The 24579-nt window shown below is 34.4% G+C and overlaps 3 protein-coding genes across 3 annotated transcripts; 1 reads left to right on the top strand and 2 right to left on the bottom strand.

Annotated features, from left to right (window-relative positions):
• Positions 1–3366: 3366 nt before the first annotated feature.
• LOC115953321 lies at positions 3367–5570 on the bottom strand. Its single transcript, XM_031070926.1, has 2 exons — positions 5319–5570; positions 3367–4979 (listed from the first exon to the last, which is right to left on the bottom strand). Exon 2 carries the CDS (start codon positions 4905–4907, stop codon positions 3645–3647), a length of 1263 nt encoding a protein of 420 aa, XP_030926786.1. The 5' UTR covers positions 4908–4979; positions 5319–5570; the 3' UTR covers positions 3367–3644.
• A 10339-nt stretch (positions 5571–15909) lies between these two features.
• On the top strand, positions 15910–17277 carry LOC115951777 (classical arabinogalactan protein 1-like). The gene is made up of 2 exons (XM_031068923.1): positions 15910–15924; positions 16903–17277. The coding sequence occupies exons 1-2, from the start codon at positions 15910–15912 to the stop codon at positions 17275–17277; spliced, it is 390 nt and encodes a 129-aa protein (XP_030924783.1).
• Positions 17278–21432: 4155 nt separating this feature from the next.
• On the bottom strand, positions 21433–23661 carry LOC115953512 (peroxidase A2-like). The gene is made up of 4 exons (XM_031071223.1): positions 23406–23661; positions 23098–23289; positions 22826–22991; positions 21433–22010 (listed from the first exon to the last, which is right to left on the bottom strand). Exons 1-4 carry the CDS (start codon positions 23613–23615, stop codon positions 21592–21594), a joined length of 987 nt encoding a protein of 328 aa, XP_030927083.1. The 5' UTR covers positions 23616–23661; the 3' UTR covers positions 21433–21591.
• Between the last annotated feature and the right edge of the window lie 918 nt (positions 23662–24579).

Below are 24579 nucleotides of genomic sequence, written 5' to 3'. Positions count from 1 at the left end.
TTTTTAAACTTGTTTATACTTTATTAATTTCTATTCACTTTATAAAAATTATGAAAATTTGTCTTAAAGGTTTTAAATTACTTTAGATATTTTTTAAGGTAATATATATATATATATATATATATTTACACATTTAATACATTTATTTGCATTTTAGTTAATTCTTAAATTAATTATGACATTATAAGGGCTTGACCTCGATTGAATTTTGATTTAACCTTAAAAACCTTGAACTTCTTTCTTTTTTGGTTTATTGAACAGTTCGGTTTATAAAACCACTGTGTATGCAATTGTTCAAGCTCACTTCTCATGAACAATGCACATCTGATCTAAGTTTAAATCAAGGATCAATTTTCAATCCAAATATGAATAGAAATAGTAGTATTAAAACTCAAGGTGGGTATACGTTATGGTCTCTTCTCTCCAAGGAAAAAATAAAAACTTGGAATGGAAACTCCTTGGAGAGTCAAATCCAATGCAGCCCAACTTACTCAACTAGACAAGATCTAAACCATGCTTAACAAATACAAACATGTCACCTCGTTGTTGTCTACTATAGCCATTGATAACGGTCTTTCTAATGAGTAACGTTTCAGCCATTTCTTTCCTAATAAACTAGGGGGGGAAAACATTTCTTTCTCCACAAGCTGTTATATATTGGAATTTAATTTTCCTAGTTGGAAATGGACTTGTGAGATTGTAGTCGTTAACCTCAAATTGGGTTGTGTCATGTTAAACAGATTTAATTCTCAGTTTGAGTCTATGTTAGGGCCAAGTAGATTATCAACCCGATCCAAGTTGCCAGAGTTAGGCACCAATTTTCCCTTAAGTTCAAATTTTATTTTTCGGCTCAATAATCAATTTAAGTCTTGAAAAAAAAAAAAAAAAAACTATATTTTAGATGCTATTTTTATAGCATATGTAAGTTTGAGTATGAGGAACCAAGCCAGGATTAGAACAATCTACTTCCTAGTCTTTTGGCCTACCGACAACTATAAGGATTTATCGGAGGTACATCAAAGATGAAGTTTAGTTCTAAAAATCTTTTCGTTTAACTCACAAAGCATGACATTATTTATGTAATTAAGAGAAGGAAAGCAAGAAAAATAGAAAATAAGGATGAGATTAGAACTTACCTAATGGGATGGACTTAGGACTATGGAGCCGAGTGATTATGTTTTGGTAATTTTTCTGGAAGGATTAGAACATTATAGAGGTGTTTTGGAGGTAATTTTTTCCTTATTTTCAAGTTGAGAGGACTACTCTACTCTTTAAATAGAGCCTAAAAAGGCGTAGGTGCATACTATGAAAGTAGGCTTGTTTTTTTGGTCTCCATGTGTGAATAGTAGGCTTGTTTTTTTGGTCTCCATGGCAGTGGCAGTTGTAGCTTCCCACTTCTGCAATTTTTTCCTATTTGTTTCATGGTCCAATGTTTGTGCACATGGTTGAATGCCTTCCAAAACTCTGATCATTTGGAAAGCTTACGCTGCCTACTTTCCAAAAATGCCAACTTTGATCATTTGGTGCTCGGAGAGTTATTACATTAGGAATAGGAAGTTGGGTGGATTAAACCGGAAATTTTCAAAGTTTTGGTAAGTTATTGTAAATGCCATCTAATTAATGTAGACATTTGCCCTCTCTGTCTCTCTCTTCTTTTTTATTTATTTATTTATTTATTTTATTATTATTTTTTTTAAAGATCTATATCGAAATGTACCTTTATCAGCCGTTAAGTTATCAATAAATCTAGGACTATAATTTTTACAACTTTTTTCATGTGTTGACATGACCTACTGTGATTGATTACTAATTCTTTAGAGAATCCAAGATCAAATCTGGTCATGCTATATTTGATCTTCCAAAACAACTCACTAGTATTGCCATGGAGCGAGAGGAGTTTTTGTTAACGGGTGTAGTTACATTTGGTGTTATTTGAAGATAAGAAATGCAGTCATTTTTAATCAAATTGATGCAAGGAAGAAGTGGGTTGAAAGTAAATTTCATGGGTTAGAGCTAAGGCTTATATGGTCACTGTGGCTAGGAAGAGTGAAGGGGTATGTAAATTGGTAAGGATATCTAAATTCTTGCTAGTTTAGCAATAGCGGCAAAGTTGTTAAGCTTAAGAGAGTTGAGGAGTTCAAGTTCTTCCTCTCCAATTGTAAGGAAGGTATCTTCTGTGTTGGGAGAAATTTTCATATGCGCCCTTTTAGAGACCCACATGTCAGTGAGAGAGATGGCGCATATGAAAATATCTCCCCATTGTAATCATCGAATTATCAGAAAAACGAGAGTTGAAAAAGTGGCTTTAGAACAAAAATTTCTTCAGGTCAGAGTAGAGGGTGATACTTAAACGATGTTTTGGAGGCTGTTGAAGGTTCTCAAAAGGCCATTAGCTGGGAATTTAGCAGATAATTGAAGAGAAAAGGGGTCTGGTCAATATAGCAAGTAGCAACCCTGAGTTTATGTTCCGATTCAACTGGGTTCATAACTGCAAAACAGTACAGCCCACAATTTGGCAAAATGGGATTTTACAACCCGAGTCTTTCATGACAGGCGTGACTAGTGTGTGTGTGTGTGTTTTTTTTTAGTTTCAGTATTGGACCCTAGTTTCCATGCTGATTTGGTTGTTTCCTGCAATATATTTATCATTTCACTCACAAAAAAATTAGATTATAGATTACTATGAAAGCCATCCAGATTTGAGTCATTTGACAACCCAAAACCTAAGGAGCCTATAGTTCATACAAAATATAATCGCATAATGAAGCTCGGTTTTTTAGCAACCAAAAAAAAAATGAAAAAAAGATTTATCACATACCAATTTTTGGGCATTTCCTTCCACTCAAATCCTAAACCAGAAGGGAAAACTAAAACCAAGATTAGGAGGAAAAAAATAAAACCTAACTGAGACAACAATCCAGCAAGCAAGCATGCCTATTTATCCAATATTAATATCGATTATAAGACAATTTTTTCCTATAAATAAATCTTTGTGGAAGAAGAGCTATATCTTTTTTAAAATAAAATTAAGATTCAAGTTCATAGTAGACTGATTAATATACGGTGAGAAGGTAAGTTGGTTCAAGTTGAAAGAACAAAAAAATGCAGCAGATGACCAAAATAAAATAAAAAATAAAATAAAAAATAAAGATACTAACAACTAAAAAGGGACATACCATCAATTAAAGACAATTAAAGAAATAACATTGACTATGACTTTGGTAACATAGAATGATCGAAAATTTGTTGAGGATTCTTGCCCAATTCCAAAATTTTAGAAATAAGGTTTGGTTATTGTTATCATAGGAAACTTAAAGCAAATATAGTTGGACATATGGAGCTTGCAAGGTTATGTACAGGAGAAACTAATGAAGCGGCCTACTTGTTCCACTACAAACTTGATTAGCCATACAAAATGAAAGCATACACCTTGAAGGAGAAAGATAATATTTCAAGCAAGACATTTTAAGCAGCAAAAGCTGCAGAGTTTTATGATCACCTCATGATAGTTGACGGGATAGTAGCAAGGTGAATACATTGTAGAGCGAAAGCAATAATAAGGCAAGGAGCATTTGCACAGCTGTTAAAGTATCTTCTCGGAGTGGCAGCAGGATATTTAAATATTAGGACTGAGGAAACCCTTTTTAATTCAGCCTTCTTCTTCTAGGTGCACGAGAATCTCCACTGTCCACATCTGAACTCCTTGAAGCATCATTCCTTCTTCGGGAAGATGATGTTGAAAGGGACACCATAGAATCAATTTCCATAGCAGTGTCCACCTGACTTTCCGAATTTATAACAGCAGCAATACTTGAGAATGAATCTCTATCATCAACTGGTTGAGGCGGCTCTTGACTTCTACCTCCAGGATGGTTGCGAAAATATGACTCAACAAACCTTTCAGCAGAACTCAATGCAGATGAAAGAGAAGAAAGTGTTGTTCTATGAGCTTGTGTCCTTCGAAGATAAAGGGCCTGCAGCCGGCGATTTTCTCCTGTCTCAGGGCTACTCATGTCGCTTGTTAAATCCACAACATCATCAGGGGAAGCCACTTGATTTTGCTCTCTCCGTGCACGAGAATTCAGAATCCGATTCAACAAGGAATTAGTTCTTTCTACTGTTTCGCGTGTACTGTCAGGCTCCTGTGGCGGTATAAAGTCCCTAGTCAAATCAAACCTAGTTCCAAGGCGACGGATCATCTCCTCCACAGGGAAAGTATACGGAGTTCTCTGAATTGATTGCCTCAAACTCTCAACCCTGTGTCCCTGGGGCCTACCAGGGATCTTCAGACCTGAGTCCTCCTCGGGCTCACGAACAGGGTTCCCACGACCATAAATTGGGGTCACAGTTTTGTGTTGCACCTCTCCCTTACACACTGGACATTCCCCTGCGTCTGAATGGAGATGCAACCATCGGTAGAGACAAGGCCAACAAAACAAGTGGCCACAACAAGTCACAACAGGGTCCCTAGACAAGTCCAAACATATATTGCAATCGAAAAAGCTCCCATCATTGCCACTACCCTTTTCAACATCATCATTTTTCACTGAAGTCTCATCCTCCAAACCTCCATTGTTATTTTCACATGTTTTGGGAACCTCATTCATTCTTTCCTCAGCTGGAACACTACCCTCACCTGTCTGCAATGTACTCGTATCACCAGAATTGACCATCAATTCGTTCAATTCCATCGATATGTTCTGAGCTTCAGGTGGAATTGGAATCTGTCGCCATCTCCTCCATCGCTGTCGAGCTCTAAACCTAATAGCTTCCCTAAGACTATGGGAAGGATGATCAATCAAATGATCCAAATTTACAAATTCATTTGATACCGAGTCTGATGGTGGCTCGGGAACAGGACCCAGGTTCAAGTCAAGGTTCATAGTATCAGATGTCTCCTCACCCATCACAAATTGAACAAACCCAGATTAAAAAACACTTGCTTTATCCCAAATTCAACAAGCCCAGATCAAAAAACCCTAACAACAAAGCCCCAAATTATTATTTTTTTCGCAACACAACAAATTCGACACAAAACCAAAACTTAATTACAAAAATTGAACAAACCCAATATCAAAAACACTATATTTGGTTACAAAATTGAAGAAACCCAAACTAAAAACCCTAAAATTCAACACAAAATTCACATACCCAGACATCGAAGTAACGCATAAATGGGAGTTTAAACTAGGCTTAGGTCAACAAAAAAGGTGACTTCGCCATATTGGGTGTTGTACTAACACTTTTTGGATAACAATTTAGGGGTTTACAAGAAATTACAGAGAAAAAATTGAAACTTGAAGAAGAAAATTGAACACCTGGGTCAGTAAGGATCGAACTCGATGATCAACTGAGACTCATTACCGAGTCAGGGGACGAGGTGGCGATGTCCTGAGCTGGGATAGGTCCGAGTCGACTCGGCATGGATGGTTATCCTTTTTCGGTCAGCGATCTAAGCGAGAAATGTAGAAAGAGATGAGGCTAATAACGCAGGGTTTTGATGGGTGTGTGAAATTGATACAAAAGTAAGTAACAACGAGGAGAGAGAGAGAGAGAGAGAGAGAGGGAAATAATCATGTGCGATACAATATGGCTTCTTTGGTGCATTTGGATCCACTTGACATGCTAGTTTTGTAATTTTGGCAAAATTTGGACCAATCATGAGATTTTGTGATTTTCAGGGTTAAAATTGTGTTTATGTTCTGAGGTTGAGTAATAATTTTGGTAAGCTTTAGGATTAGTATGTGATTTTGAAAGAATTGGGGAAATTTTGGAGTCTCACATTGTTTGGAATGTTTTGGGGATATTTTGGTAAATTTAGGGTTCATTGGATATGGTTGGGTAATCTTTATGGTGTTTGGGGGTATAGATACTGCATCTTGTACCCCTTACGACTTAGGCCCCCATTTCCTAATGATGTTGAAATTCTAAGACCCAAGGTTGGTTTAGGGCCTAATCAGATTTTAAATTGACTTGAGAAACGTTAAAATGAAAAATATAACTCTTTTATGAATAAATAAAGCTATTTTTGGAAATTAAAGGCCATGGAAACCCTAGGGATGTGTACGCATACATGCGTATGTGTACGCAGGTTTGATGTATGCGTACGCATACACGAGCTTGCGTACATAACTAGGGTTTCAGAGAGCTATGAAAGACAAGTTTTCTGCATTAAAGTTAAGGTTTGAAATGAATCTCACATTATTTGGGAGCTATTTCAAACCCCTATTTTTCAACTATATCTCTATTTTTCAAATATATAAAGCCGTACACGATACCTTTTCAAAAAATACAGAGAAAATCCCAAGGGAAAACACAAGATTCACTAGAAATAGTGAATCAAAGAGGCAGTTTTTCACAAAACATCCTTAAGTCAATATTTCCCGATTGGGGTCTTTTCTGGCCTTGCTCTTTAAGTTTTAAGATTACTAATCACTTCCTTATTTGATTGTGAATAAATTTGACTGAGGGGAACAGTCAAAATCAAACCTAGGAGTTTTTGTTTTGAGGTATTGAGTTCTAAACTCTTATTTCATTTATGCTATAATCTTGTTTTTAATGTTGCTTTCTTGCTTTGTTTATGTTCTAATATGCTTGTTTAGTTTAGTTTTACTTTTATGTAGTTTTCATGTTTTAAGACATGTTAGGTTGTTAGATTTATTGTTTTAAATCCTGCTCTATTTTATGTGTTTTTGAGTCTTTGGGTTAGGGTTTGGGGGCATGTATGTGTACGCATAGCATGCTAATTGCATGCGCATGCATACATGAAGTATGTGTATGCATACAACTGGGCTGCGTACACAGGCCCTATGTATGTGCACACGTACTCAAGGCCAGAAACCCTAATTCGAGTTTTCTGCTTCTGTTTCTTTGTTTCTCTTATATAATATGCCTCTATTTTGTCCTGTTTTTTTATGTTCTTGACTCTTTATTCCTTTGTTTAATTACTTGTTTGCCTTTAACATGCCAGATTAGAGTTTCTTTTTATTTCTTGCTTTAATGCCATGAACATGCATTTAGATGGCCATCCATTGATGTATAGGTGTTGAGATGTAGTAAGGTAAGTCATGCATTTACATTAGCATACCTTGGGTATATGTTTGATGATGAGTATGAACATGTTTGCTTAGATGATTTGTTCATGATGCAATCACACGTTTATTTGGATCTTGCCATGTTTGTGTTTCTGCCATGTATACTTGTTGCCATGATTTGTTTGCTGCCTTGGATATAATAGGAACATGCTAGGGTTTATGATGATAGATGTATGTTAGGGTTTTGGGATGATTAATGTCATGTTGTATGCTTCGATGTATGCTAGTGTATGTGTGAGTATAGAATGCAATGTTGAATGTGCCTTTAATAAGATTAAGACGTAAGATACAATGACTGTAAGCTGACCCACGGGTCAGATGGTTTTGGATGTCAAACACCTTCTCAAAACTGTTCCTAAACTCCGAACCCATACTCTGATAGTAAGACTTAGTTCTTCCACGTAAAGACGCTATTAAATGGCTCTTAGACCTAATCTAGGTGGTGACTCCAATCTTTTCTGCTTGTGATGACCCTAAGTCCCTGACTTAGTCTCAGCCAACACCATACATACCTATTGCAGGAAACATTTAGAACAGATTATATAGGGACTCACACTCACACAGCACACACTATGTTTACAGGGAACCAACCCCAACCTTTATTACTTAATCTCAAGTACAAAGAAAACCCTTACAAGCTTGGAGAAATACACAAAATTCTCTCTAACGCAATTACAAAATCTGTTGTTGACACCCCAACAACATTAAGGTCATATACATGGAAATAACTGTTATGGCAGTTATCGCTTAGTAACTGCTTAGGTCTTGGATAATTTGCCATTTATGGTCTGACTTAAGACATCGTGAATGTTGGGGTTTATGAACTAAAATCCAATTTATTGGCATGTCATAAATAATTAAAGTGTTTAATTATATGAGATTATTTATAAATGAACTAATGGGACATTATCATAGTTCTTAAGATGCATTGTATGTGATTTATGTGATATAGTCACAAAAGATATAAATCATAAGTTCCTTATAAACTCAAAATATAGTTCGTAGTCAGCGATGAAATTGGACGTTTCATCTGCAGAAACTATAACACATCAATTAACATGGTTTGTCTTGATCATGGAAGTGGACTTCTAGTTGATGTATCCTAAGTTTTAAGACATACTGAACTAGACCATTGTGAGATTAATTATTTAATCAACAACTGTCACTTGAATAATTAATCTTACGACTTCTAATATTCATGGTCAAAACCTCAGTATGTTGGGTAACCATAGGTAGTGTTGAGGGAACACATATTCTCAAGATGAAATCTATAATCTCTTTTTATAAAGACACGAAATATCTCCTTGAGATAAGTTTAATAGGAACTGGTTATTCAGGGCGCCCACTTTAGTAAGAAGTTACTTAAGCTTATATTTATTGAAATTGGATTTCAATAAATGTGAATAACTAAAAGATTAAATTGGGTACTCAAGGACAAAACAATTGTTTACACAGTGACAGTTCTTTATGACTTTGTTCACTATGGATATTTCATGGAGGGGTCAAATGATATCATTAGAGTTTTGGGATATAATTTATTAATAAGGTCTAGAGTGCAATTATATTTATATAGTGGTATTAAATATAATTAATGGTAACTTTGGACTTTTCAAAAGTTGATAGAAAAGCTCAAAGCCCATTGGAGTTAGAGTCTTATTTGTTCCCTTTAGTCCGATCTCAAGCCACAAACTAAAGTCCAATTGGGCAGGCCTAAAAGGTTAGCCCAATTAGATAATCGGTTATGTATAAGGAGAGAAACATACAAAATTTTCAGAATATATAGATCATGGAAATGGTGTGTATGTTAGTGTAAGCCATTCTCTTATTCTCCCTTGAACACATATGTAAATTGATTGAGAGACCACACTTCTTTTGCACCATGTGGAATTGAGATGTTGATTAGAGGTATTCTCAAGTCTTGGTTTTGAATTTCACTGCATCAAGTTACGCTTTCTATTCTTTGTTCTAGGATTCAAGATTACATTCTATTTTTCATAAATGAAATAGATCCGTGTTTGTTGCTTTTGTTGTGTGTTTTGTATGAGATGAAAAACCAGATTTTCCAGCAATGAACTGCTACTATCTTGGCTCTCTTCCCATTTGTAGCCTCTACACAGCAGGCTAGCATCATCAGGAACATCAGGAACTGCTTGGTAATTGCTTGTAATTACCATTGCACATTAGCACATGTCACAGCCCATGTCTTGACAGATCACATGGCTTTTGCCAATCATCCAACAGCCCACACATCATCTAAATACACGTTTTGGGAGGCTTGGGCCATGCCTAAGCCCTCCTCCATCGGCCAACATAGCATGTCCATATACAACACATACACAATGTAACTACCCATCCCACTAGCATTTGTCCATGTACTAGGCTAGCATCCAGTAGCCCATGCCTTGCACACAGCATTTGATTGCACATCATCATGGCAGCCTAGCTCTGCCTTGCATATAAGGCACCAAGACCACACACAAGCAATCATCCAACAAGCCACCAATGCCATGCACTGCCAAATAGGGTTGACACCACTTGTTGCCACCCATCTCGAAACCAACTTTGCCCACCATGGCCCTCCTTTACCATGGTCTTGGGGTATCATGTTGAGCAAGGTGCCTCCACATGCTGCCCCCTCACACTACTCATCTATCCAACTCGAGTAGGGAGACTTGACATGTCCCCCTTAAAAAGCCCTTAAGAGCATTACTAATCTGGCATGAGGAACCATCAATGTGTTAAGAAGACATAAAGCCATGTGACTAGCCTAATGCTACCTAAACACCCTTATTCCTCATGCCATCATCAACAATAAGTAAAGCTTCTAACGCTTAGTGTATGCCATATAACAAGGGTAGTGTGAAGTGTATGCCACGTAACACAGAATGATCCAACATTGGTGTAGTGTTGAGTGTATGCCTTGATAGCATAAAATGATCATACCGTGCTAGTGAAAAAGTGTGTATTGGGTAGCACAAAGTAATCTAATATCCGTGTAGTGCTAAGTGTGTGCCTGGGTAGTAAAAAGTGATCCTACACTAGAAAGAAAGATGCTCTAGTGAAATTGTGTTCCCATGAAAGCTCATTTGTACCATCAAGGTTTTCCTTGAATGCACGAATCACCTAAGAAGGTCTAGTTGTAGACACCCCATTTCGTAGCTCCCATTTAACTTCATTGCATCATCATGATTATATCACATTTTAGGGGTAAAATTGTAAATTTTTGGTTATTTGATTTCCAATTGCATTGCATGAAATAAATCTTGGAGTCACAACAATCAAAAGGATAGTTCATAGGCCTTAATTGGACCACCAGAGATATTAGGTAATCAAGTTTAATGGTTAATCTACACTTGCATAAATTAAATCTAGACTACATGTGATTATAAAGTCTTAATTGTAATTGACCTATTTTTAGTCTAAAATAAATTTAATGATGTGTCATAACATAATTGGTCAAAGTTATGATTTATCATGGAGTTGCATGTGTATAATTCAATTTAGGGACAAAGCATTAATTAATTCCTAAAATTTGGTTAAAATAATAAATTAAATAAAATTAATTTAGAGTTAACTAGGGCTTATTTATGCTAAAAAGAGTAAATTTGGGGGCTATTAATGATAATTGTGCTGAAACTCTTCTCCAAGAAATGATCTCTACTAACTATTTCGTGAATATATCTTAGATCACTTCAAATTTTTGAGTAAGGTTAATATTTTTGGAAACTAGACATCCGAGGTTTCAATTTAAGCACAAGAATGGACCTATTTCGTTAAGAAACGAGTGAGATATGAATTTTTTATTTTATTTATTTTTATTTTTATTTTTTTAAATTGACCCTACTCAAAGTACCCCAAATTTAGTTAATTTCTCACCACTTCTTCCTATCCCTATTCTCTAGAGTTGTTAGTAGGAAAGTTCTTTTGGTGTTTTTGTCCTCTTGTCTTAACTCACCAGAAGGGGTAGCTTGGTCGAATTGGTATTAAGCTATCAACTTCCTATTAAAGAATCTCACTCTAGAGAAACTTTCTTGCTTTGAGTGGTTAGGCATGCTAGTGTACGCAAGTAGGGTTTCTAAACATTTCTCTTTAATTATGCCATAGTTCTTTGGAATAAAGCTTGCTTTTATTTCCAATTTCTTCACAAGTTTTTGAATGCTAGCTTGTTCGATCTAGCTTATCTTGAGTTTTTAATGTTAAACATATTTCTAGGGCTTTTCAATTCAAATAACATACTCACATGTTCTTAAATTAGGGTTATCACATGACATACACATATTCACCTTGCTTTGATGTTTGCATGTCTAAATTAGGTGTTTTTTATTTTTATTTTTATTTTACCAAGCCTATGAATGTTTGTTTCAATGTTCTTAATCACATGTTTTTGGGTGCTATAACTATTTCATGATTTGATATGCAATTGACCACCAAATTCTAGAAGATTGGCTTTACCAAGCAAGGTGGGTGCCAAACATGTTCACATTTTGTAACTTACCCTCCAAACTTAGATTAAGAGTTCTAGATCAATTCATTTCCATGTAATTTTATTCTTGTAGAATGTAACTAAGATTCAAATCCGTGTACTCTTGTCTTAGATTGTATCTAGGACCAAAGCCATGTAATATTTAGTTACTCCACAAAGATGTACAATTTCAATTCATCAATAAATATGCACTTTTTAATTGTGATTTTCTTATTTTTCCAATATTAACAAGTGGCGACTCCACCCATTCATGTGGGTTGGACCCAACTAGAGAACTGGTTGGGTTAGGGGTACGGTATCTCACACTAGTCAAAACTAAGATTCTTAAGAGGTGACTGAGTGTCCTTATTTTGCAACCATATTTTACCAAGAACGTAGGCTTGTTTTAGATGGGCATGTCTTGGCACATATGTGAAGAAAATTTGAGTGGCTTTTTCTTGATGTGAAAGGGTAAGGCCTTAAGAGTTTGGAGCACATGTTTAGGTTTTCAGGGCCTTATGCTTAGTAGATAATTCTCTTTTAAGACACAATGTATTTCAAGGAAGGTTTGTTGATCCATGATCAACCAACCATTGATAATAGTGTTGTCTTTCGTTACCTTGTAATTTAGTCTTGGGGTTGATAAGGTGCTTGAAATTACGTATATCATGCTAAATGACTCTTATATGGATGATTTCTTGGCATACAAGACTCCAAGAAATGGTTTTTATCACCTAGATATGGTGTTCATTTCTCAAAGAAAATGTGTCCTAAAACGTAAGGGGGGGGGGGGGGGGGAGAGAGAGAGAGAGAGAGAGAGAGATTTTGTTAATGCGCAGTTGTAGAAAGTCTCACATATACTGTACAATGTTTTGTATTAGGCCAAACATCAATTAGGTAATAAGAAATTTTTTTGTTGGTTTTTAGTAGTGAGGATTTGACTTTTCAAGGTTATTTAGATTTAGATTTTCAATAAGATATTGATTATAGAAAATCAACTTCCATTATTGTATTTATTCCTGACAAGGGAGAAGTAAGTTGGAGAAGTTGCAAGCAAGATACTAATTCAGAAGCAAAGTATATAGCTACAAGTGAAGCAACAAAAGAAATTGTGTGGATTCACAAGTTCTTTAAAGAACTCGAACTTGTTCTTTCTATTGAGTCACCCATTAAAATCTTCTGTTTCATTAGTGGTGCAATTGCAAATGTAGTGAATTGAGAACTAATTCGTGGACAAAACATATTGAACATAGATTTCAATTGATACATCATATCATACACAGATGTGATGTGACAATAACAATGATTGCCTTAGCAAAAAATGTAGCATATCCGCTAAAAAAACGTCTTGCCTCAAAGGGTGTTTGGAAATTATTGTAAGATATTGGAGTGAAATATATGTATTATTGGTTTTAACTACAAGTGGGAGTTAGATTGAATTATATGCCCTCAAAAAACTGATTTTGTAAATCTATTATTTAATAATTAATATCTTTTCCACATACATTATTATTGTAGGTAGATTCATTATTTAGATGTGGCATGCGGCATGCCCCCTTTGTTGAAAAACTATGTTGGTGGTTAAGGAGCCAAAGGTAGAGAGTAATACTTTTTCATGTACTTAAATTGTTCTATGTTATGGATATTAACATAATATCACCATTAGAGCTTACATTTTTTATGTTGCTATATAATAAAATGATTTATTCCATCATTAAGGCAGTGAGCTCATGCAAACAAATGGGGTGTAATGTAACAAGTACACAATAATTGGAGAAAATGGGCAAAAGCCCCTTTTTTTTTTTTAAAAAAAAAATCTAGCATTTTGCCCAATTTCTTAAACTAATTAGGGAAATGCTCCTCTTTTAAAACTCGATTTTCTCAAAATCGAGTTTAAAAAAAAATAAATTTTGGAGCCCTATAGTGGCATTTTAAGGAGCCTATAGTAACGTTTTAAGGACCTATAGTGGCGTTTTGTAATCCGATCTCCATGAAGTCAAGTTACATGCAATTTTTTTTCTTTTTTTTACCTATAACTCGACTTCATGGAAATCGGATTACAAAACGTCACTATAGGTCCTTAAAACGTCACTATAGGATCCTTAAAAACGTCACTATAGGGCTTAACTCGATTTTGAGAAAATCGAGTTTCAAAAGAGGAGCATTTCCCTAATTAATTTGGGAAAGAGGGCAAAATGCTGGATTGTTTTTTTGAAAGGGGAAAAAGCCAATTTTTTCCCACAATAATTAGATCAAATTAAAGCAAGAACGTACACCTTATGGAGTGAACATTGTCGATTGAAGGTTGTTCTATTACAATTTTCTTATAGTATCAAACATGAAGGTTTGTGTATTTTTAACATAAATTTGGCGTGCTAATCGACAATACTTATTTAAAGGAATGGGCATATATATATTTGGCTATATGTACAATGAGAAATAAATCCACCAGTCTTTGAAGGAGACAATATATTTAATTTCTTTTCATATTGGAGTTGGAATCAATAAAAACGAAGCTAGTGACTTTTTCAAAGTGTTGTTACATATATGTTATAAAGAGTTTTCAAAAGCCTCCCCTCACCTAAACTTTTTTTTTTTTTTTTTTACCAAAAAAAAAAAAAAAAGGTCTTCAAAACTTCTTTTGGAGTTTGACAAAATTAATTAAGAATTTTAGGGTTACAAAAGGTAGGGTCTTGATTGTTGACAGTGATATTAATCCAATCCTAGTGGCTTATGTGAAATATTGTGCCAAAGAAGATAAATATGTAAAAATTCTTGATGAAGAGATTTCACTTGTAATTCTCTAATCTTTATGGGTCAATTGTAATGTGTCAATGAACAATATTGCAATTTATAAAATTCAAAATATTTTCCAGATTTGAATGAAAAAATCCAAGAATAATATTGGAAAGAGTTTCAAAGTCTGTAACCTCTTAAAGGTATGACTAATCATATGAATGCAGATTAAGATCCCTAATGATCCTGAATCCAACCTCTCAATAGTGTTTAACCCAAGTCTTATAATTAAAAGTTAAGACATATCACAATACTAGTTAGCCATTAGAAATTTAGAACTACTATGTGTTATTGCAATGGTCTTCAAAATCCACAGAGAGAGCACTTGAGATGATAAGATAGTTACACATCTTGTTCTTTTTCAAAATATGTGATATGCAATGTAACGATCTTTGAACGATTAAAATAAAACTTCATTTGTTATTAATTTCTCAATCTAACTAATAGCAAATTACTCCCTTTTCTCCTGAAGTTCTACAGTTGATAAGAGGTATGAATCCAATTCTTCTCAAAATATGTGATTTTGTGGGGGATAACAATTTTTATTGAATTAAATAAAATTTTTATTTGTTATTAATTTCACAAACTAACAAATTACACCCCTTATCACAATCCCCGAGCAAATGAGGGGCCATCCCTTTTCTTGCATTTCTGCCAAAACCATCTATTCGTTTCTTTCTCTTATCCATCTCTTTGTATCCATGATAAATCCGGGAGAAACGAATCATAGTATTTGCATGCAGTCCTTTAGGGAGGACTTATGAACAGCAAAAGTAAATGCATTAAATAATAAAGAGAAGATTAAGAAATAACCTATTGTTTTTGAACATATTCTTTCAGCCAGCAACCCTTAAAGAGAGACAAAATGGGCTTCTGCCCTTTTTGGGCAAATTAATCAGCCTTTTGCCCTTCTTCCCAAACTAAATAGGGAAATACCCCTATTTTGAAAATCGATTTAAGCCCTATAGTGACGTTTATAAATACCTATAGTGGCGTTTTGTAATTTGATATCCATGAAATCGAGTTATAGGTTATAAAACGTCACTATAGGTTCTTAAAATGTCACTACAGGTCCTTACAAACGTCATTATAGGACTCCAGATTTTTTTTTTTTTTTTTTAACTCGATTTTCAAAAGAAGGGCATTTCCCTATTTAGTTTGGGAAGAAGGGCAAAAGACTAATTAATTTTCCCAAAAAGGGCAGAAGCCCATTTTATCCCCTTAAAGAGAAAGGCAAAACCAGAAAATTATCCGGGGGAGGGGTGAAATAAAATGTAATTATTATTATTATTATCATTATTTGACATATCATATAACATTTTTTTTTTGAGAAGAAACGTAGTTTAAGTGCAAAGTGAAGTATTTTATAAACCAATTTTTTTTTTAATTGAAATTGTGTGGGGTCCAAGGATCGTGGAGTACCAGCTAAGGATTAATTTGCCCAATCCAGGCCAAGAAGGATAAGCAAGCTCCAAGGACTTCACCTACCCAAGGAGAGTAAGAGAAATAGGACAATTGATATCCTGTAAAGGCCCAAGGATAGGAGAAGAGATAGCAATGGGGGCCAGGATGGTGGGAGGAAGTTTCCTGAAGGATATACCTCCCACCTCTGCATTCAATGCCCTACACCAACCTTATCAGTTCTATTAATGTGGAAATGACCCTCGAACAGTAACTTCACAGCTAGCAGCTCCTTCTACCACCTTCAACAGGGCCTTGATGGGACAAGTATCCTGAGAAATGCCTTGAGACATACAGGTGGAGAGCTGAGATGTATGGAAAAGGGATATAGAAGGAAGGGAACCCCCCCAGAAAAAGGGGATGAACAATTTCTAAGTAACAAGAGAATAATGAGGAGAATACATGATTACGTTGTAAAAGAACCAGAACTCAATTTATACACAAGAAGTTAATTCTCGGATCTACCTGAGGAGAACATTATCCTTAAATGATGTCCCATTTACGCTTTTCAATTGCTTAAGACTCTTCGGTGCTAGACTTGGACGTAACCTTGTATTGCACTTGAGTTAGTCACCCACTCTTTTATAAATTCTATTGTTTGGGCTAGATTTGAAGGACAAGGTATCACTAATCTAAGTGGGCTTGGACCTTTATTTTTTGAGTCACTACATAAATTATTTTTTATAAACCAAAATGTATAGCAAAAAAGTTTCTATTGAACTTAATAATTTGTTGTAAGATTAAGAAAATATTAGGAATATTTTACCTACTTTGATAATTTCTTATGCAATCACTAAGTTTATGCACAAGAAAATAATAAGGGGAAATTGCACTTTACCCACCTGTGGTTTGGCCCGTTTAACAGTTCCCACCCGTGGTTTAAAAGTTATTACTTAACCCACTTGAGGTGGCCTCCGTTAGACCCCCGTTACCCACCTCTGCCTTGTCCGTTAAAAAATCCCCTTTACTATATAAGACAAAATTAGAACCCAAATAGAACCCTAAAAGGAAGAATGAGCTCTCTCCCTCTCTCTACCTTAGAATCCCTAAAAATCCCCAAACCCATAATCCCTTTCTCTCTTCACTTAGATTGCCAAAGTGAAATTTGACACTTGCAAGCAAGGAGGTGTATTGAAGCTTGGGTTTTCCTCTATATCAACTTTAGCCCAGTCTCCTTCACACTCTCCATCAAAGTCGCCAACACAAGCACCTGCTCCTAAAGCTTCAGTGCCGTCGCCTACAGTTAGAAAGACTCCAGTGCTTGCTCTGTCTCCGACAATGGTGAACTCTCCACCATCTCCTCCTTCAGCTTCTTCTGAGGCTTCGGTGAGTTCTCCATCTTTAATTAGTACTCCACCTTCTGAAGCTCTTGGACTAGCTCAGAGTGGCGCCGTTTTGAACAGAGTTGGGTTCACTGCTGGATTTGTGGCTGTAGCAGTATTCGTTGCAGTTTTGGTGTTTTAGAAATTACAAGGGTTCATTCTATGTTTTCCAACTGTATGGGTTTGAATTGCGATTACACAAAAATCAATTGGTGCTTGAGTTCAATAAAATATAACACACAAAAGGATCAGGTTACTTGCAAGCGTTCAGATTTCACTTTGACAATCTAAGTGAAGAGAGAAAGGGATTATGAGTTTGGGGATTTTTAGGGATTCTAAGGTAGAGAGAAGGAGAGAGCTCGTTCTTCATTTTAGGGTTCTATTTGGGTTCTAATTTTGGCTTACATAGTAAAATGGATTTTCTAACGGAAAGGGTAGAGGTGGGTAACGGGGGTCTAACAGAGGCCGATCACCTCAGGTGGGTTAAGTGGTAACTTTTAAATCACGGGTGGGCACTGTTAAAACGGATCAAATCACAAGTGGGTAAAGTGCATTTCCCCAAATAATAATACAAAAACTAACTAGCTCAATTAAAAACTGTAGCCTATGCTATTTTAAAGAATTAAAATAATTAGGTATAAATTATTAGAAATTTCCCTTTCATTATGAACAGCTAAAAAGAATTACAAGAATTAGGTATAAATTACTAGAAATATCCCTTTCAATATGAACAGATAAATTATTTGTAAAAACTAATCGTTTGAAATTCTTAAGAATTCTTTGGGAATTGAAGTTTCCGCTAGAATCCAAAATTAGTACTTTTATTTTATACTATCAAAATTGTTTTCTTTAAAGAATGTATCAATAATTTTTAATTCGGACGAATATAATTTTTAATATTTAAATCACAATAAGAATTAATAATAAAGGATCCTAGTTTTTGATAATATAAATTTGATATACTAAGATTATAATTAATAAATCAAAAATTTAGTTTAATATATTGAAGTAATAAGAATATTTTGAATGAAATTAAAAAAAAAAGAACTGATTTATTTTATTATTATTATTATTGCTTTAAAAAAGAGGACATTAATTAAAAACTTTTGAGGTACGAACTATGAAGATTCAAAAATTGTATATGGACATCATCGCGTACCCTTGGTGTGGTGGTCACTCCACAAGTATTAAATGTTTGTGGGGTGTGGGGGGCAAGGTCTGAGGTTCAAGTCTCACATATATACACTTAGATTAAGTTATAATAGAATTTCTATCTTGTATTAAAAAAAAAAATTGTATATGGACCGTTATGGTAGAAGACTTAAACAGATAATTAATTTAGGGACTAAGTTTCAAATAGGCAGATACTTAAAACTCTCTTTACAATTCACAAGTCTCTTTTATTATTATATTTTTTAAAGGATTACATGTCTATTAAGTATAGAAAAATATTAATTTTGAAGAGGGTCATCCATACATATGAACTGTAATACAAATGCGTATGGAAAAGAAAAATTCAATAATATGATAGCAACCAAGACATAATTTCTAAATATCCAATGTTCAAATTCTTCCCTCTCTCAACTATTGAGCTACTAAAACTAAAAAACCAATATCATAGCAAAACTTGAGAAAAAGATCCCGCAACGTCTTACTGGGGCTACTTATTTGAAAGAGAATAAAAATTGCAAATTTAACATAAATTATAACATGGTTGGACTGGTTAAATTTGTACCCTTTTTAGGTTTTGGTATAACTGTTTATTCATAAGAACAGATAAAGCCGAAAGTATTAATATTCAATAATAGATGTAAATTACATATTTTAATTTTGTCCCTAATAGCCTAAGTGGAGGGAGGGAGGAACTACCTTTGATGTAACAGATGTTATATCTTATATGAGATAGCAATGTGCTACCGTGCCTAAGGTGCCATACGTTGTTTTAGTATGGCGGCTTCAAATTGAAGCCCAGGCTAAAGCTCTGTTTATTCGTCTGAGTCTGAGTAGGATATGATTTATTATAATGTTTTCATTTCATAAAAAAAATAAAAAATAAAAAATAAAAAAAAATAAAATTTCATCGTCTTTGATTTTTGGTTGGATAAAGGGTTTATGTCAATGATAGGTTCATTATATGGGGCAAGGGTTGAGTCTATTACTCTGTATGTTCACATCAATTATTTGTCACATATTCATATATATATATATATATATATATATATCAACAGATTCAATGCACTAATGCATTGGACCAAAGCCGCATCTCATTATATTGGAGGGAGAGATGACATGAGTTCAAATCTTCTGTCCCACTCTCTCTATCCCATTTTATGTTCCACAAATAAAAACTTGACACGTGTCTATCTAATTAATTAATCACTAATTTTCTGCATTTCTTAATTTAGTTACCTTAATTAAATAAAGCTTAAAAATTAAGGGTTTGACTTACTTTCAGTAATTTTTAAAGAAGAATTTCTTTTTGTTTTAATGAGAGGTTGCCACATCACCTACTAATTAAATAAAAGGTAGGGATTAAAACCTACTGTTATTTGATGTTGTATATTTAAAACAAAAAAATATGTCTAGTTAAAAATATACTAGAGATAAACCAAGTCCATTAAAACACAACAGTTCACACATTCCCACCACCGGTCACGGGCACCACCGCCATCATTCACTGGCGCCACGTGCCCCACTACCACCCCCACCAACCATTGCATGCTCTACTAGCAATTGCAGATGCGTTCAATGCCGTTAGAAACAACCATTCACTACCACCATTTTTGGGTATTGGTATTTGTTATTATTGGCGGATGCCATCATCTATAATTAAAACCTGTTAAAAGATTTGAAGAAGACAAGGAGGCGGTGGGCACCCATCACGGATTTGAATAAGAAACTTGTCAACGTATTGGTTAAGAATGAATAAAGAATTTAGAAAGAGCGAATAAAGAAGAAACAGGAGACAAAAGACTGTTGCTAGTTAGGATTTCTACTCAAGGATTTCTTTATTTTGTTTCTTTGGCTACCCGTTGCTACTGACAAGTGGTGCCGGTAAAAGATGGTTGTGGTGTCGGTGGCAGCGACGTGTTGACTGTTTTTTTTTTTTTTCATTTAATTTAGGTAACTAAGTTAAGAAAGGCAGAAAATTAACAATTAATTATATAAATGATCATGTGTCTAAGTTTTTATTTGTAGAACATAAAGTGGAATAGAGAGAATGAGACATAAGATTTGAACTCAGATGACATAGCTTAATTAATTCCATTAGTTTTCACAATGCACATATTAAATATTCACCAAAAGATAACTAATAGTGTGTTTGAGTTTCTATCCCGAAAAAAAAAAGTGTGTTTATTTTAGGGAGGGATTTATAGGCATGATTTGGTGACCTTATAAGATTATATTTTAACTTATGTTAGGGTAAGTAGATACTTTTCCCTTTATTTTCTCAAAAAAGAAGAAGATACTTTTCCCTTTTATCTCTCAAAAAAAGAAAAAAGAAAGAGATACTTTTCCCTTTTAATAAGAAGTCTTATCATAGGTGCATTTTGTGATGTTATCAGTTGCTACTGTATCAGAAATTATGCCGGTTAACTTGGCAGTCAAAGTAGCCTAGGATAACAATCACAATCAAGTTATTATTGAGGGAGAAAAAAAAAAGAAAAAAGAAGAAGGAGCTAGGTGGAAGGAATGAAAGAAGAATATTGGCCTATCAGCATTGGGAAGCTCCTGAGATAGTTCTGAATAAAAGAGAAAAAAGTCATGAAAGTTTTTATTGCAGCAAACAAACAGAAACTAGACATTTACAACAGCACGGATCCTATCAAGATCATCAAAAATATACATCACAAAAGGCTTTAGGTCTATTTAACAATTCAAAAAAGAGAGAGGAAGTTTTGAATGGTTAATAACTTAATATCTTCTCCGTTTAAGCCCTTCATATTTGAGCCGGAGGAATTGTAAGTTTGTAATAGTGTTGTGCACGTCCTTGTAAATGGAGAGGGTGGTTTTGGTATGGGATTGAATGACTTATTATTGTTGTGGCCTTGGACTTTTCACTTTTAATTGACAAATCAAGATATAACTAACCTTTATTTCATTCAATGAACATTTTACTTTATAGAAAGAAAAAAAGAAGTGTAACAGCGACGGTGACTTAAATAATTTACTTTAAATTACTGTGTTCCATTCCACGATCCAAATTGTGTTCAAGATAGTACAATAAAAAGTATGTCTGACCCACCATTCCCAAATTAATCAATAATTGTAGAAATGATTGTACCAAACATTTGCGTGTCATTCTTGAACTTTCAATACAGAACTGTTTTTTCTTTTCTTGATAGTTTGCAGAAACATGTCTATAACTAAGAATTCTTATATAAAAAAAGAGTCTATAACTAAGAATTTATTGGCTTCCCATGCAGTGCTCAAGTTGATGTAACACTTTGATAGCTTAACTTCCATTAACTTTCTTGCAGTCCAACCTAATCTCCCCACTGCTTCCGGTTAGAGGGCTTATATTTCCCATGTTTATCATGGACTGAGCGAAGCTTTGAAAGAAAGCTGTTTGGTTGCTGCTAAAGCTATTAACAATGGAGACAGTGGCAGAACCAGTGGTGGAGAACAACTCTTGGTCTGATTGGAGAAGGCCTTGATTGTTTTGAAGGTTAGTGAAGTAGTTGTTGTCAAAACTATCTGGGGTTGAAGGATCAAGGTTGGCTAAAACAGTTCCACTACCATTTTGGGGACATGTTTGCTGGAGTGTAGCCAAGTATGATGAGCTTATTGTTGGGTCAGGGTTGCCTGTGCCGTTGAAATTGTATAACCGGCCAACGAATAAGCGACATTGAGCACGTCCAAATGTGTGAGCGCCTGTCAAATTTGTCAAACATGGTCAGTAAGATCTGCAATGGAAATTGGTCAAACAGCTGAATAAGATCTTTTTATTATTATTATTATTATACTATAAAGTTTCGACCTATAAGTTTACACTTTGATGATTGCTCTTTATAATCGAACGAAGATATCAATTAATTTTTAGTGTAGGCAAGATTCGAATCTCATATTTCTAATCCATGACAAAAAATTACCAATTGAACTAATCAGAACTCACGATGAATAAAATCTTTAAGTACCTAATCAATTGTGTTGGAGTATCTTGCATATCACATTTAGCATATGTTTATAATCAAGAAATATTAATATCCCTTATTTTAGTCCAATAAAGAGATTCTCTTTAATTTTATGTCATTGTTAACTCTTATACATTTCTTTTTGGATCATATATACCATTTACTACAATTTTTGTCATAATTTGTTGTGGTGGTTGAACGTAAGTGTTAGAAAATCATTTTTATATAGATCCATTACTTACAGTCAATCACATCAAAATTGTGGCATAAAAGTTATGTTCTTAAAGTTAGATACATTTGCACAAACCCAAAAATTGCACTAAAGTTATAATTTTAAATTACAATTTCAGCGTAATTTTTGGGTGTAATAAGTGGCGTGTGACCATCATTTTCCTTAAACTTAGACCTTAAGCATAGAATAGATGTAGTTGTGTAGGCTTTTGGCTGTCTCTTTCTCTTTCTAGATCTTTTATTTTTCTTCCTTATATTTTAACAAACTAAAACATTCAATGAGTTTTTTGCAGCTAGATTTTTGGGTGGTAAAAAAATAAGTACCAGATAATGCGACAAGGTCATTAGTATTTAGACCAACAGCAGAAAACTTGGAAGTAATGTTGGATAAGCCTTCTACCGGAGACGGAATAGAGGAATTGGCTCCAGCCTGGTTTGCAGTTAGACTGTCCCTTCTCCCCAATAATACATTCCATGTAGGACCTCCTGACTGCAAAACATACATTATAGTTAGTCCTATCTTTGTGTCTGTGTAATTGAACAAAGAATAAATGACCACCCTCTATTCTTCCTAGGAATATGTTGTAGAGACTTACCAAAGAAACAGAAGCTTCAGCAGCAATGGCTAGTATGTCAGCACAAGAAACAACGCCAGGGCATGAATTTTCAAGAGCAGTTTTGATGTTGTCAACAACATCGAAGCCCCGAGTGGAGTTAGCATTTGGAACAGCGTTTTTCTCGCTCAGAAAGCTTGCAGTACTGTCTAACAAAATTGAAGCATCACATCCCTGTAACAAAACAAGCACTAACTCATTATGCCTACTATGAAATAGAAAAAATCATTAGAATGCCTAGACAGAATAAAGAGAGACAGTGAGTTTTTGGATAAAGAGCTTGAGTTTACATTAACAAAGCAGTCATGAAAATGGAGTCGGATGAGACTGGCTCCAATCCTGGAATCAGATTGCAAAGCCTGCTGAATGACATTACTCACAATACTAGACACATTCGGACATGTGTTAGCATAAAATGTGGAGTTCAATTGTGCATTTGATTCATGAAGCATTAGTGTTAAGAAAATGGTTGCCACTACAACAGCAGAAGAAGAACCCATTTTTGTTTTTCCTACTTGTAAGTTGGGTTCCAATTTTCTGCTCTGTGGCGTTGGTGAATGGTACCTAATTGAGCCACTATATATAGAAATATGTCACTATGCTCTACTTCACTGTTGGACAGAAAAGTCAGTTGTGCGGGTTTTGTTTTGCTAAAAAAGAAAAAAAAAAGAAAAAGAAAAAGAAAAGTCAGTTGTGCGTGTTATCACAAGCTTGTAATATTACTAATATAAGCATAATAGTCAACAAAGTAAAAGTTTGATTTCACTGTCACTAATTGTCTTCTTCTAATGGGGTCTCTCAGTCCTTGTATAATTCAAATGTTCAAATTTTTAATAATGCATTAGGTCATTTAGGTGCAAAGTAAAAGAGTAAGAGAAAGAAATTTTAGAATAGAGATTAGAGAGATTTAAACTACTAAAAAAAGGAGGGGCAAAAAACTGAACTGAAATTATTTTATTTTATTTATAAATAGTTTCAATTTATAACGTCTACTCTTAATGATAACTTTTTATTATTAGATTAAGATACCAATAGAAGAACACTGCTTGCTAGGCTTATGAGTTAGAAAGATCGATTAACATTTTTAAGTGATATTTTAAGTGTGGTATTTTTAAAATTTATTATTATTATTATTATTATTATTATTATTATTATGTTAAAATAAATTAGGATAAAATACAAAAGCTATTCGTGAGATTTCGGCTAATATATTTTCGGCTAACGTTTGTATTTAGGGGACAACTTAGATAATTTTGAAAATTTTTTGTATTATTTGGCATTAGCCCAAACCTTGGAGGTAGGATTTTTTTTTTTTTTTTTTTTTTTTTTGTAAGTTTAAAGGAAAGGTTCTTAGCCCTTTGTGGCATCCAACTATCAAGATAAATTAGATAAATATCAATTACATAAATTTATTTAATGTTAACCAATCAAGGTTAATTTGTTGAATTAAAAACATACTTTAAT

The sequence above is a fragment of the Quercus lobata genome, chromosome 7, assembly GCF_001633185.2.
Source record: "Quercus lobata isolate SW786 chromosome 7, ValleyOak3.0 Primary Assembly, whole genome shotgun sequence".
Lineage (NCBI taxonomy): Eukaryota > Viridiplantae > Streptophyta > Magnoliopsida > Fagales > Fagaceae > Quercus > Quercus lobata.
Note: the sequence above shows the minus strand (reverse complement) of the source record. Positions and strands in the feature narration are given on the sequence as shown.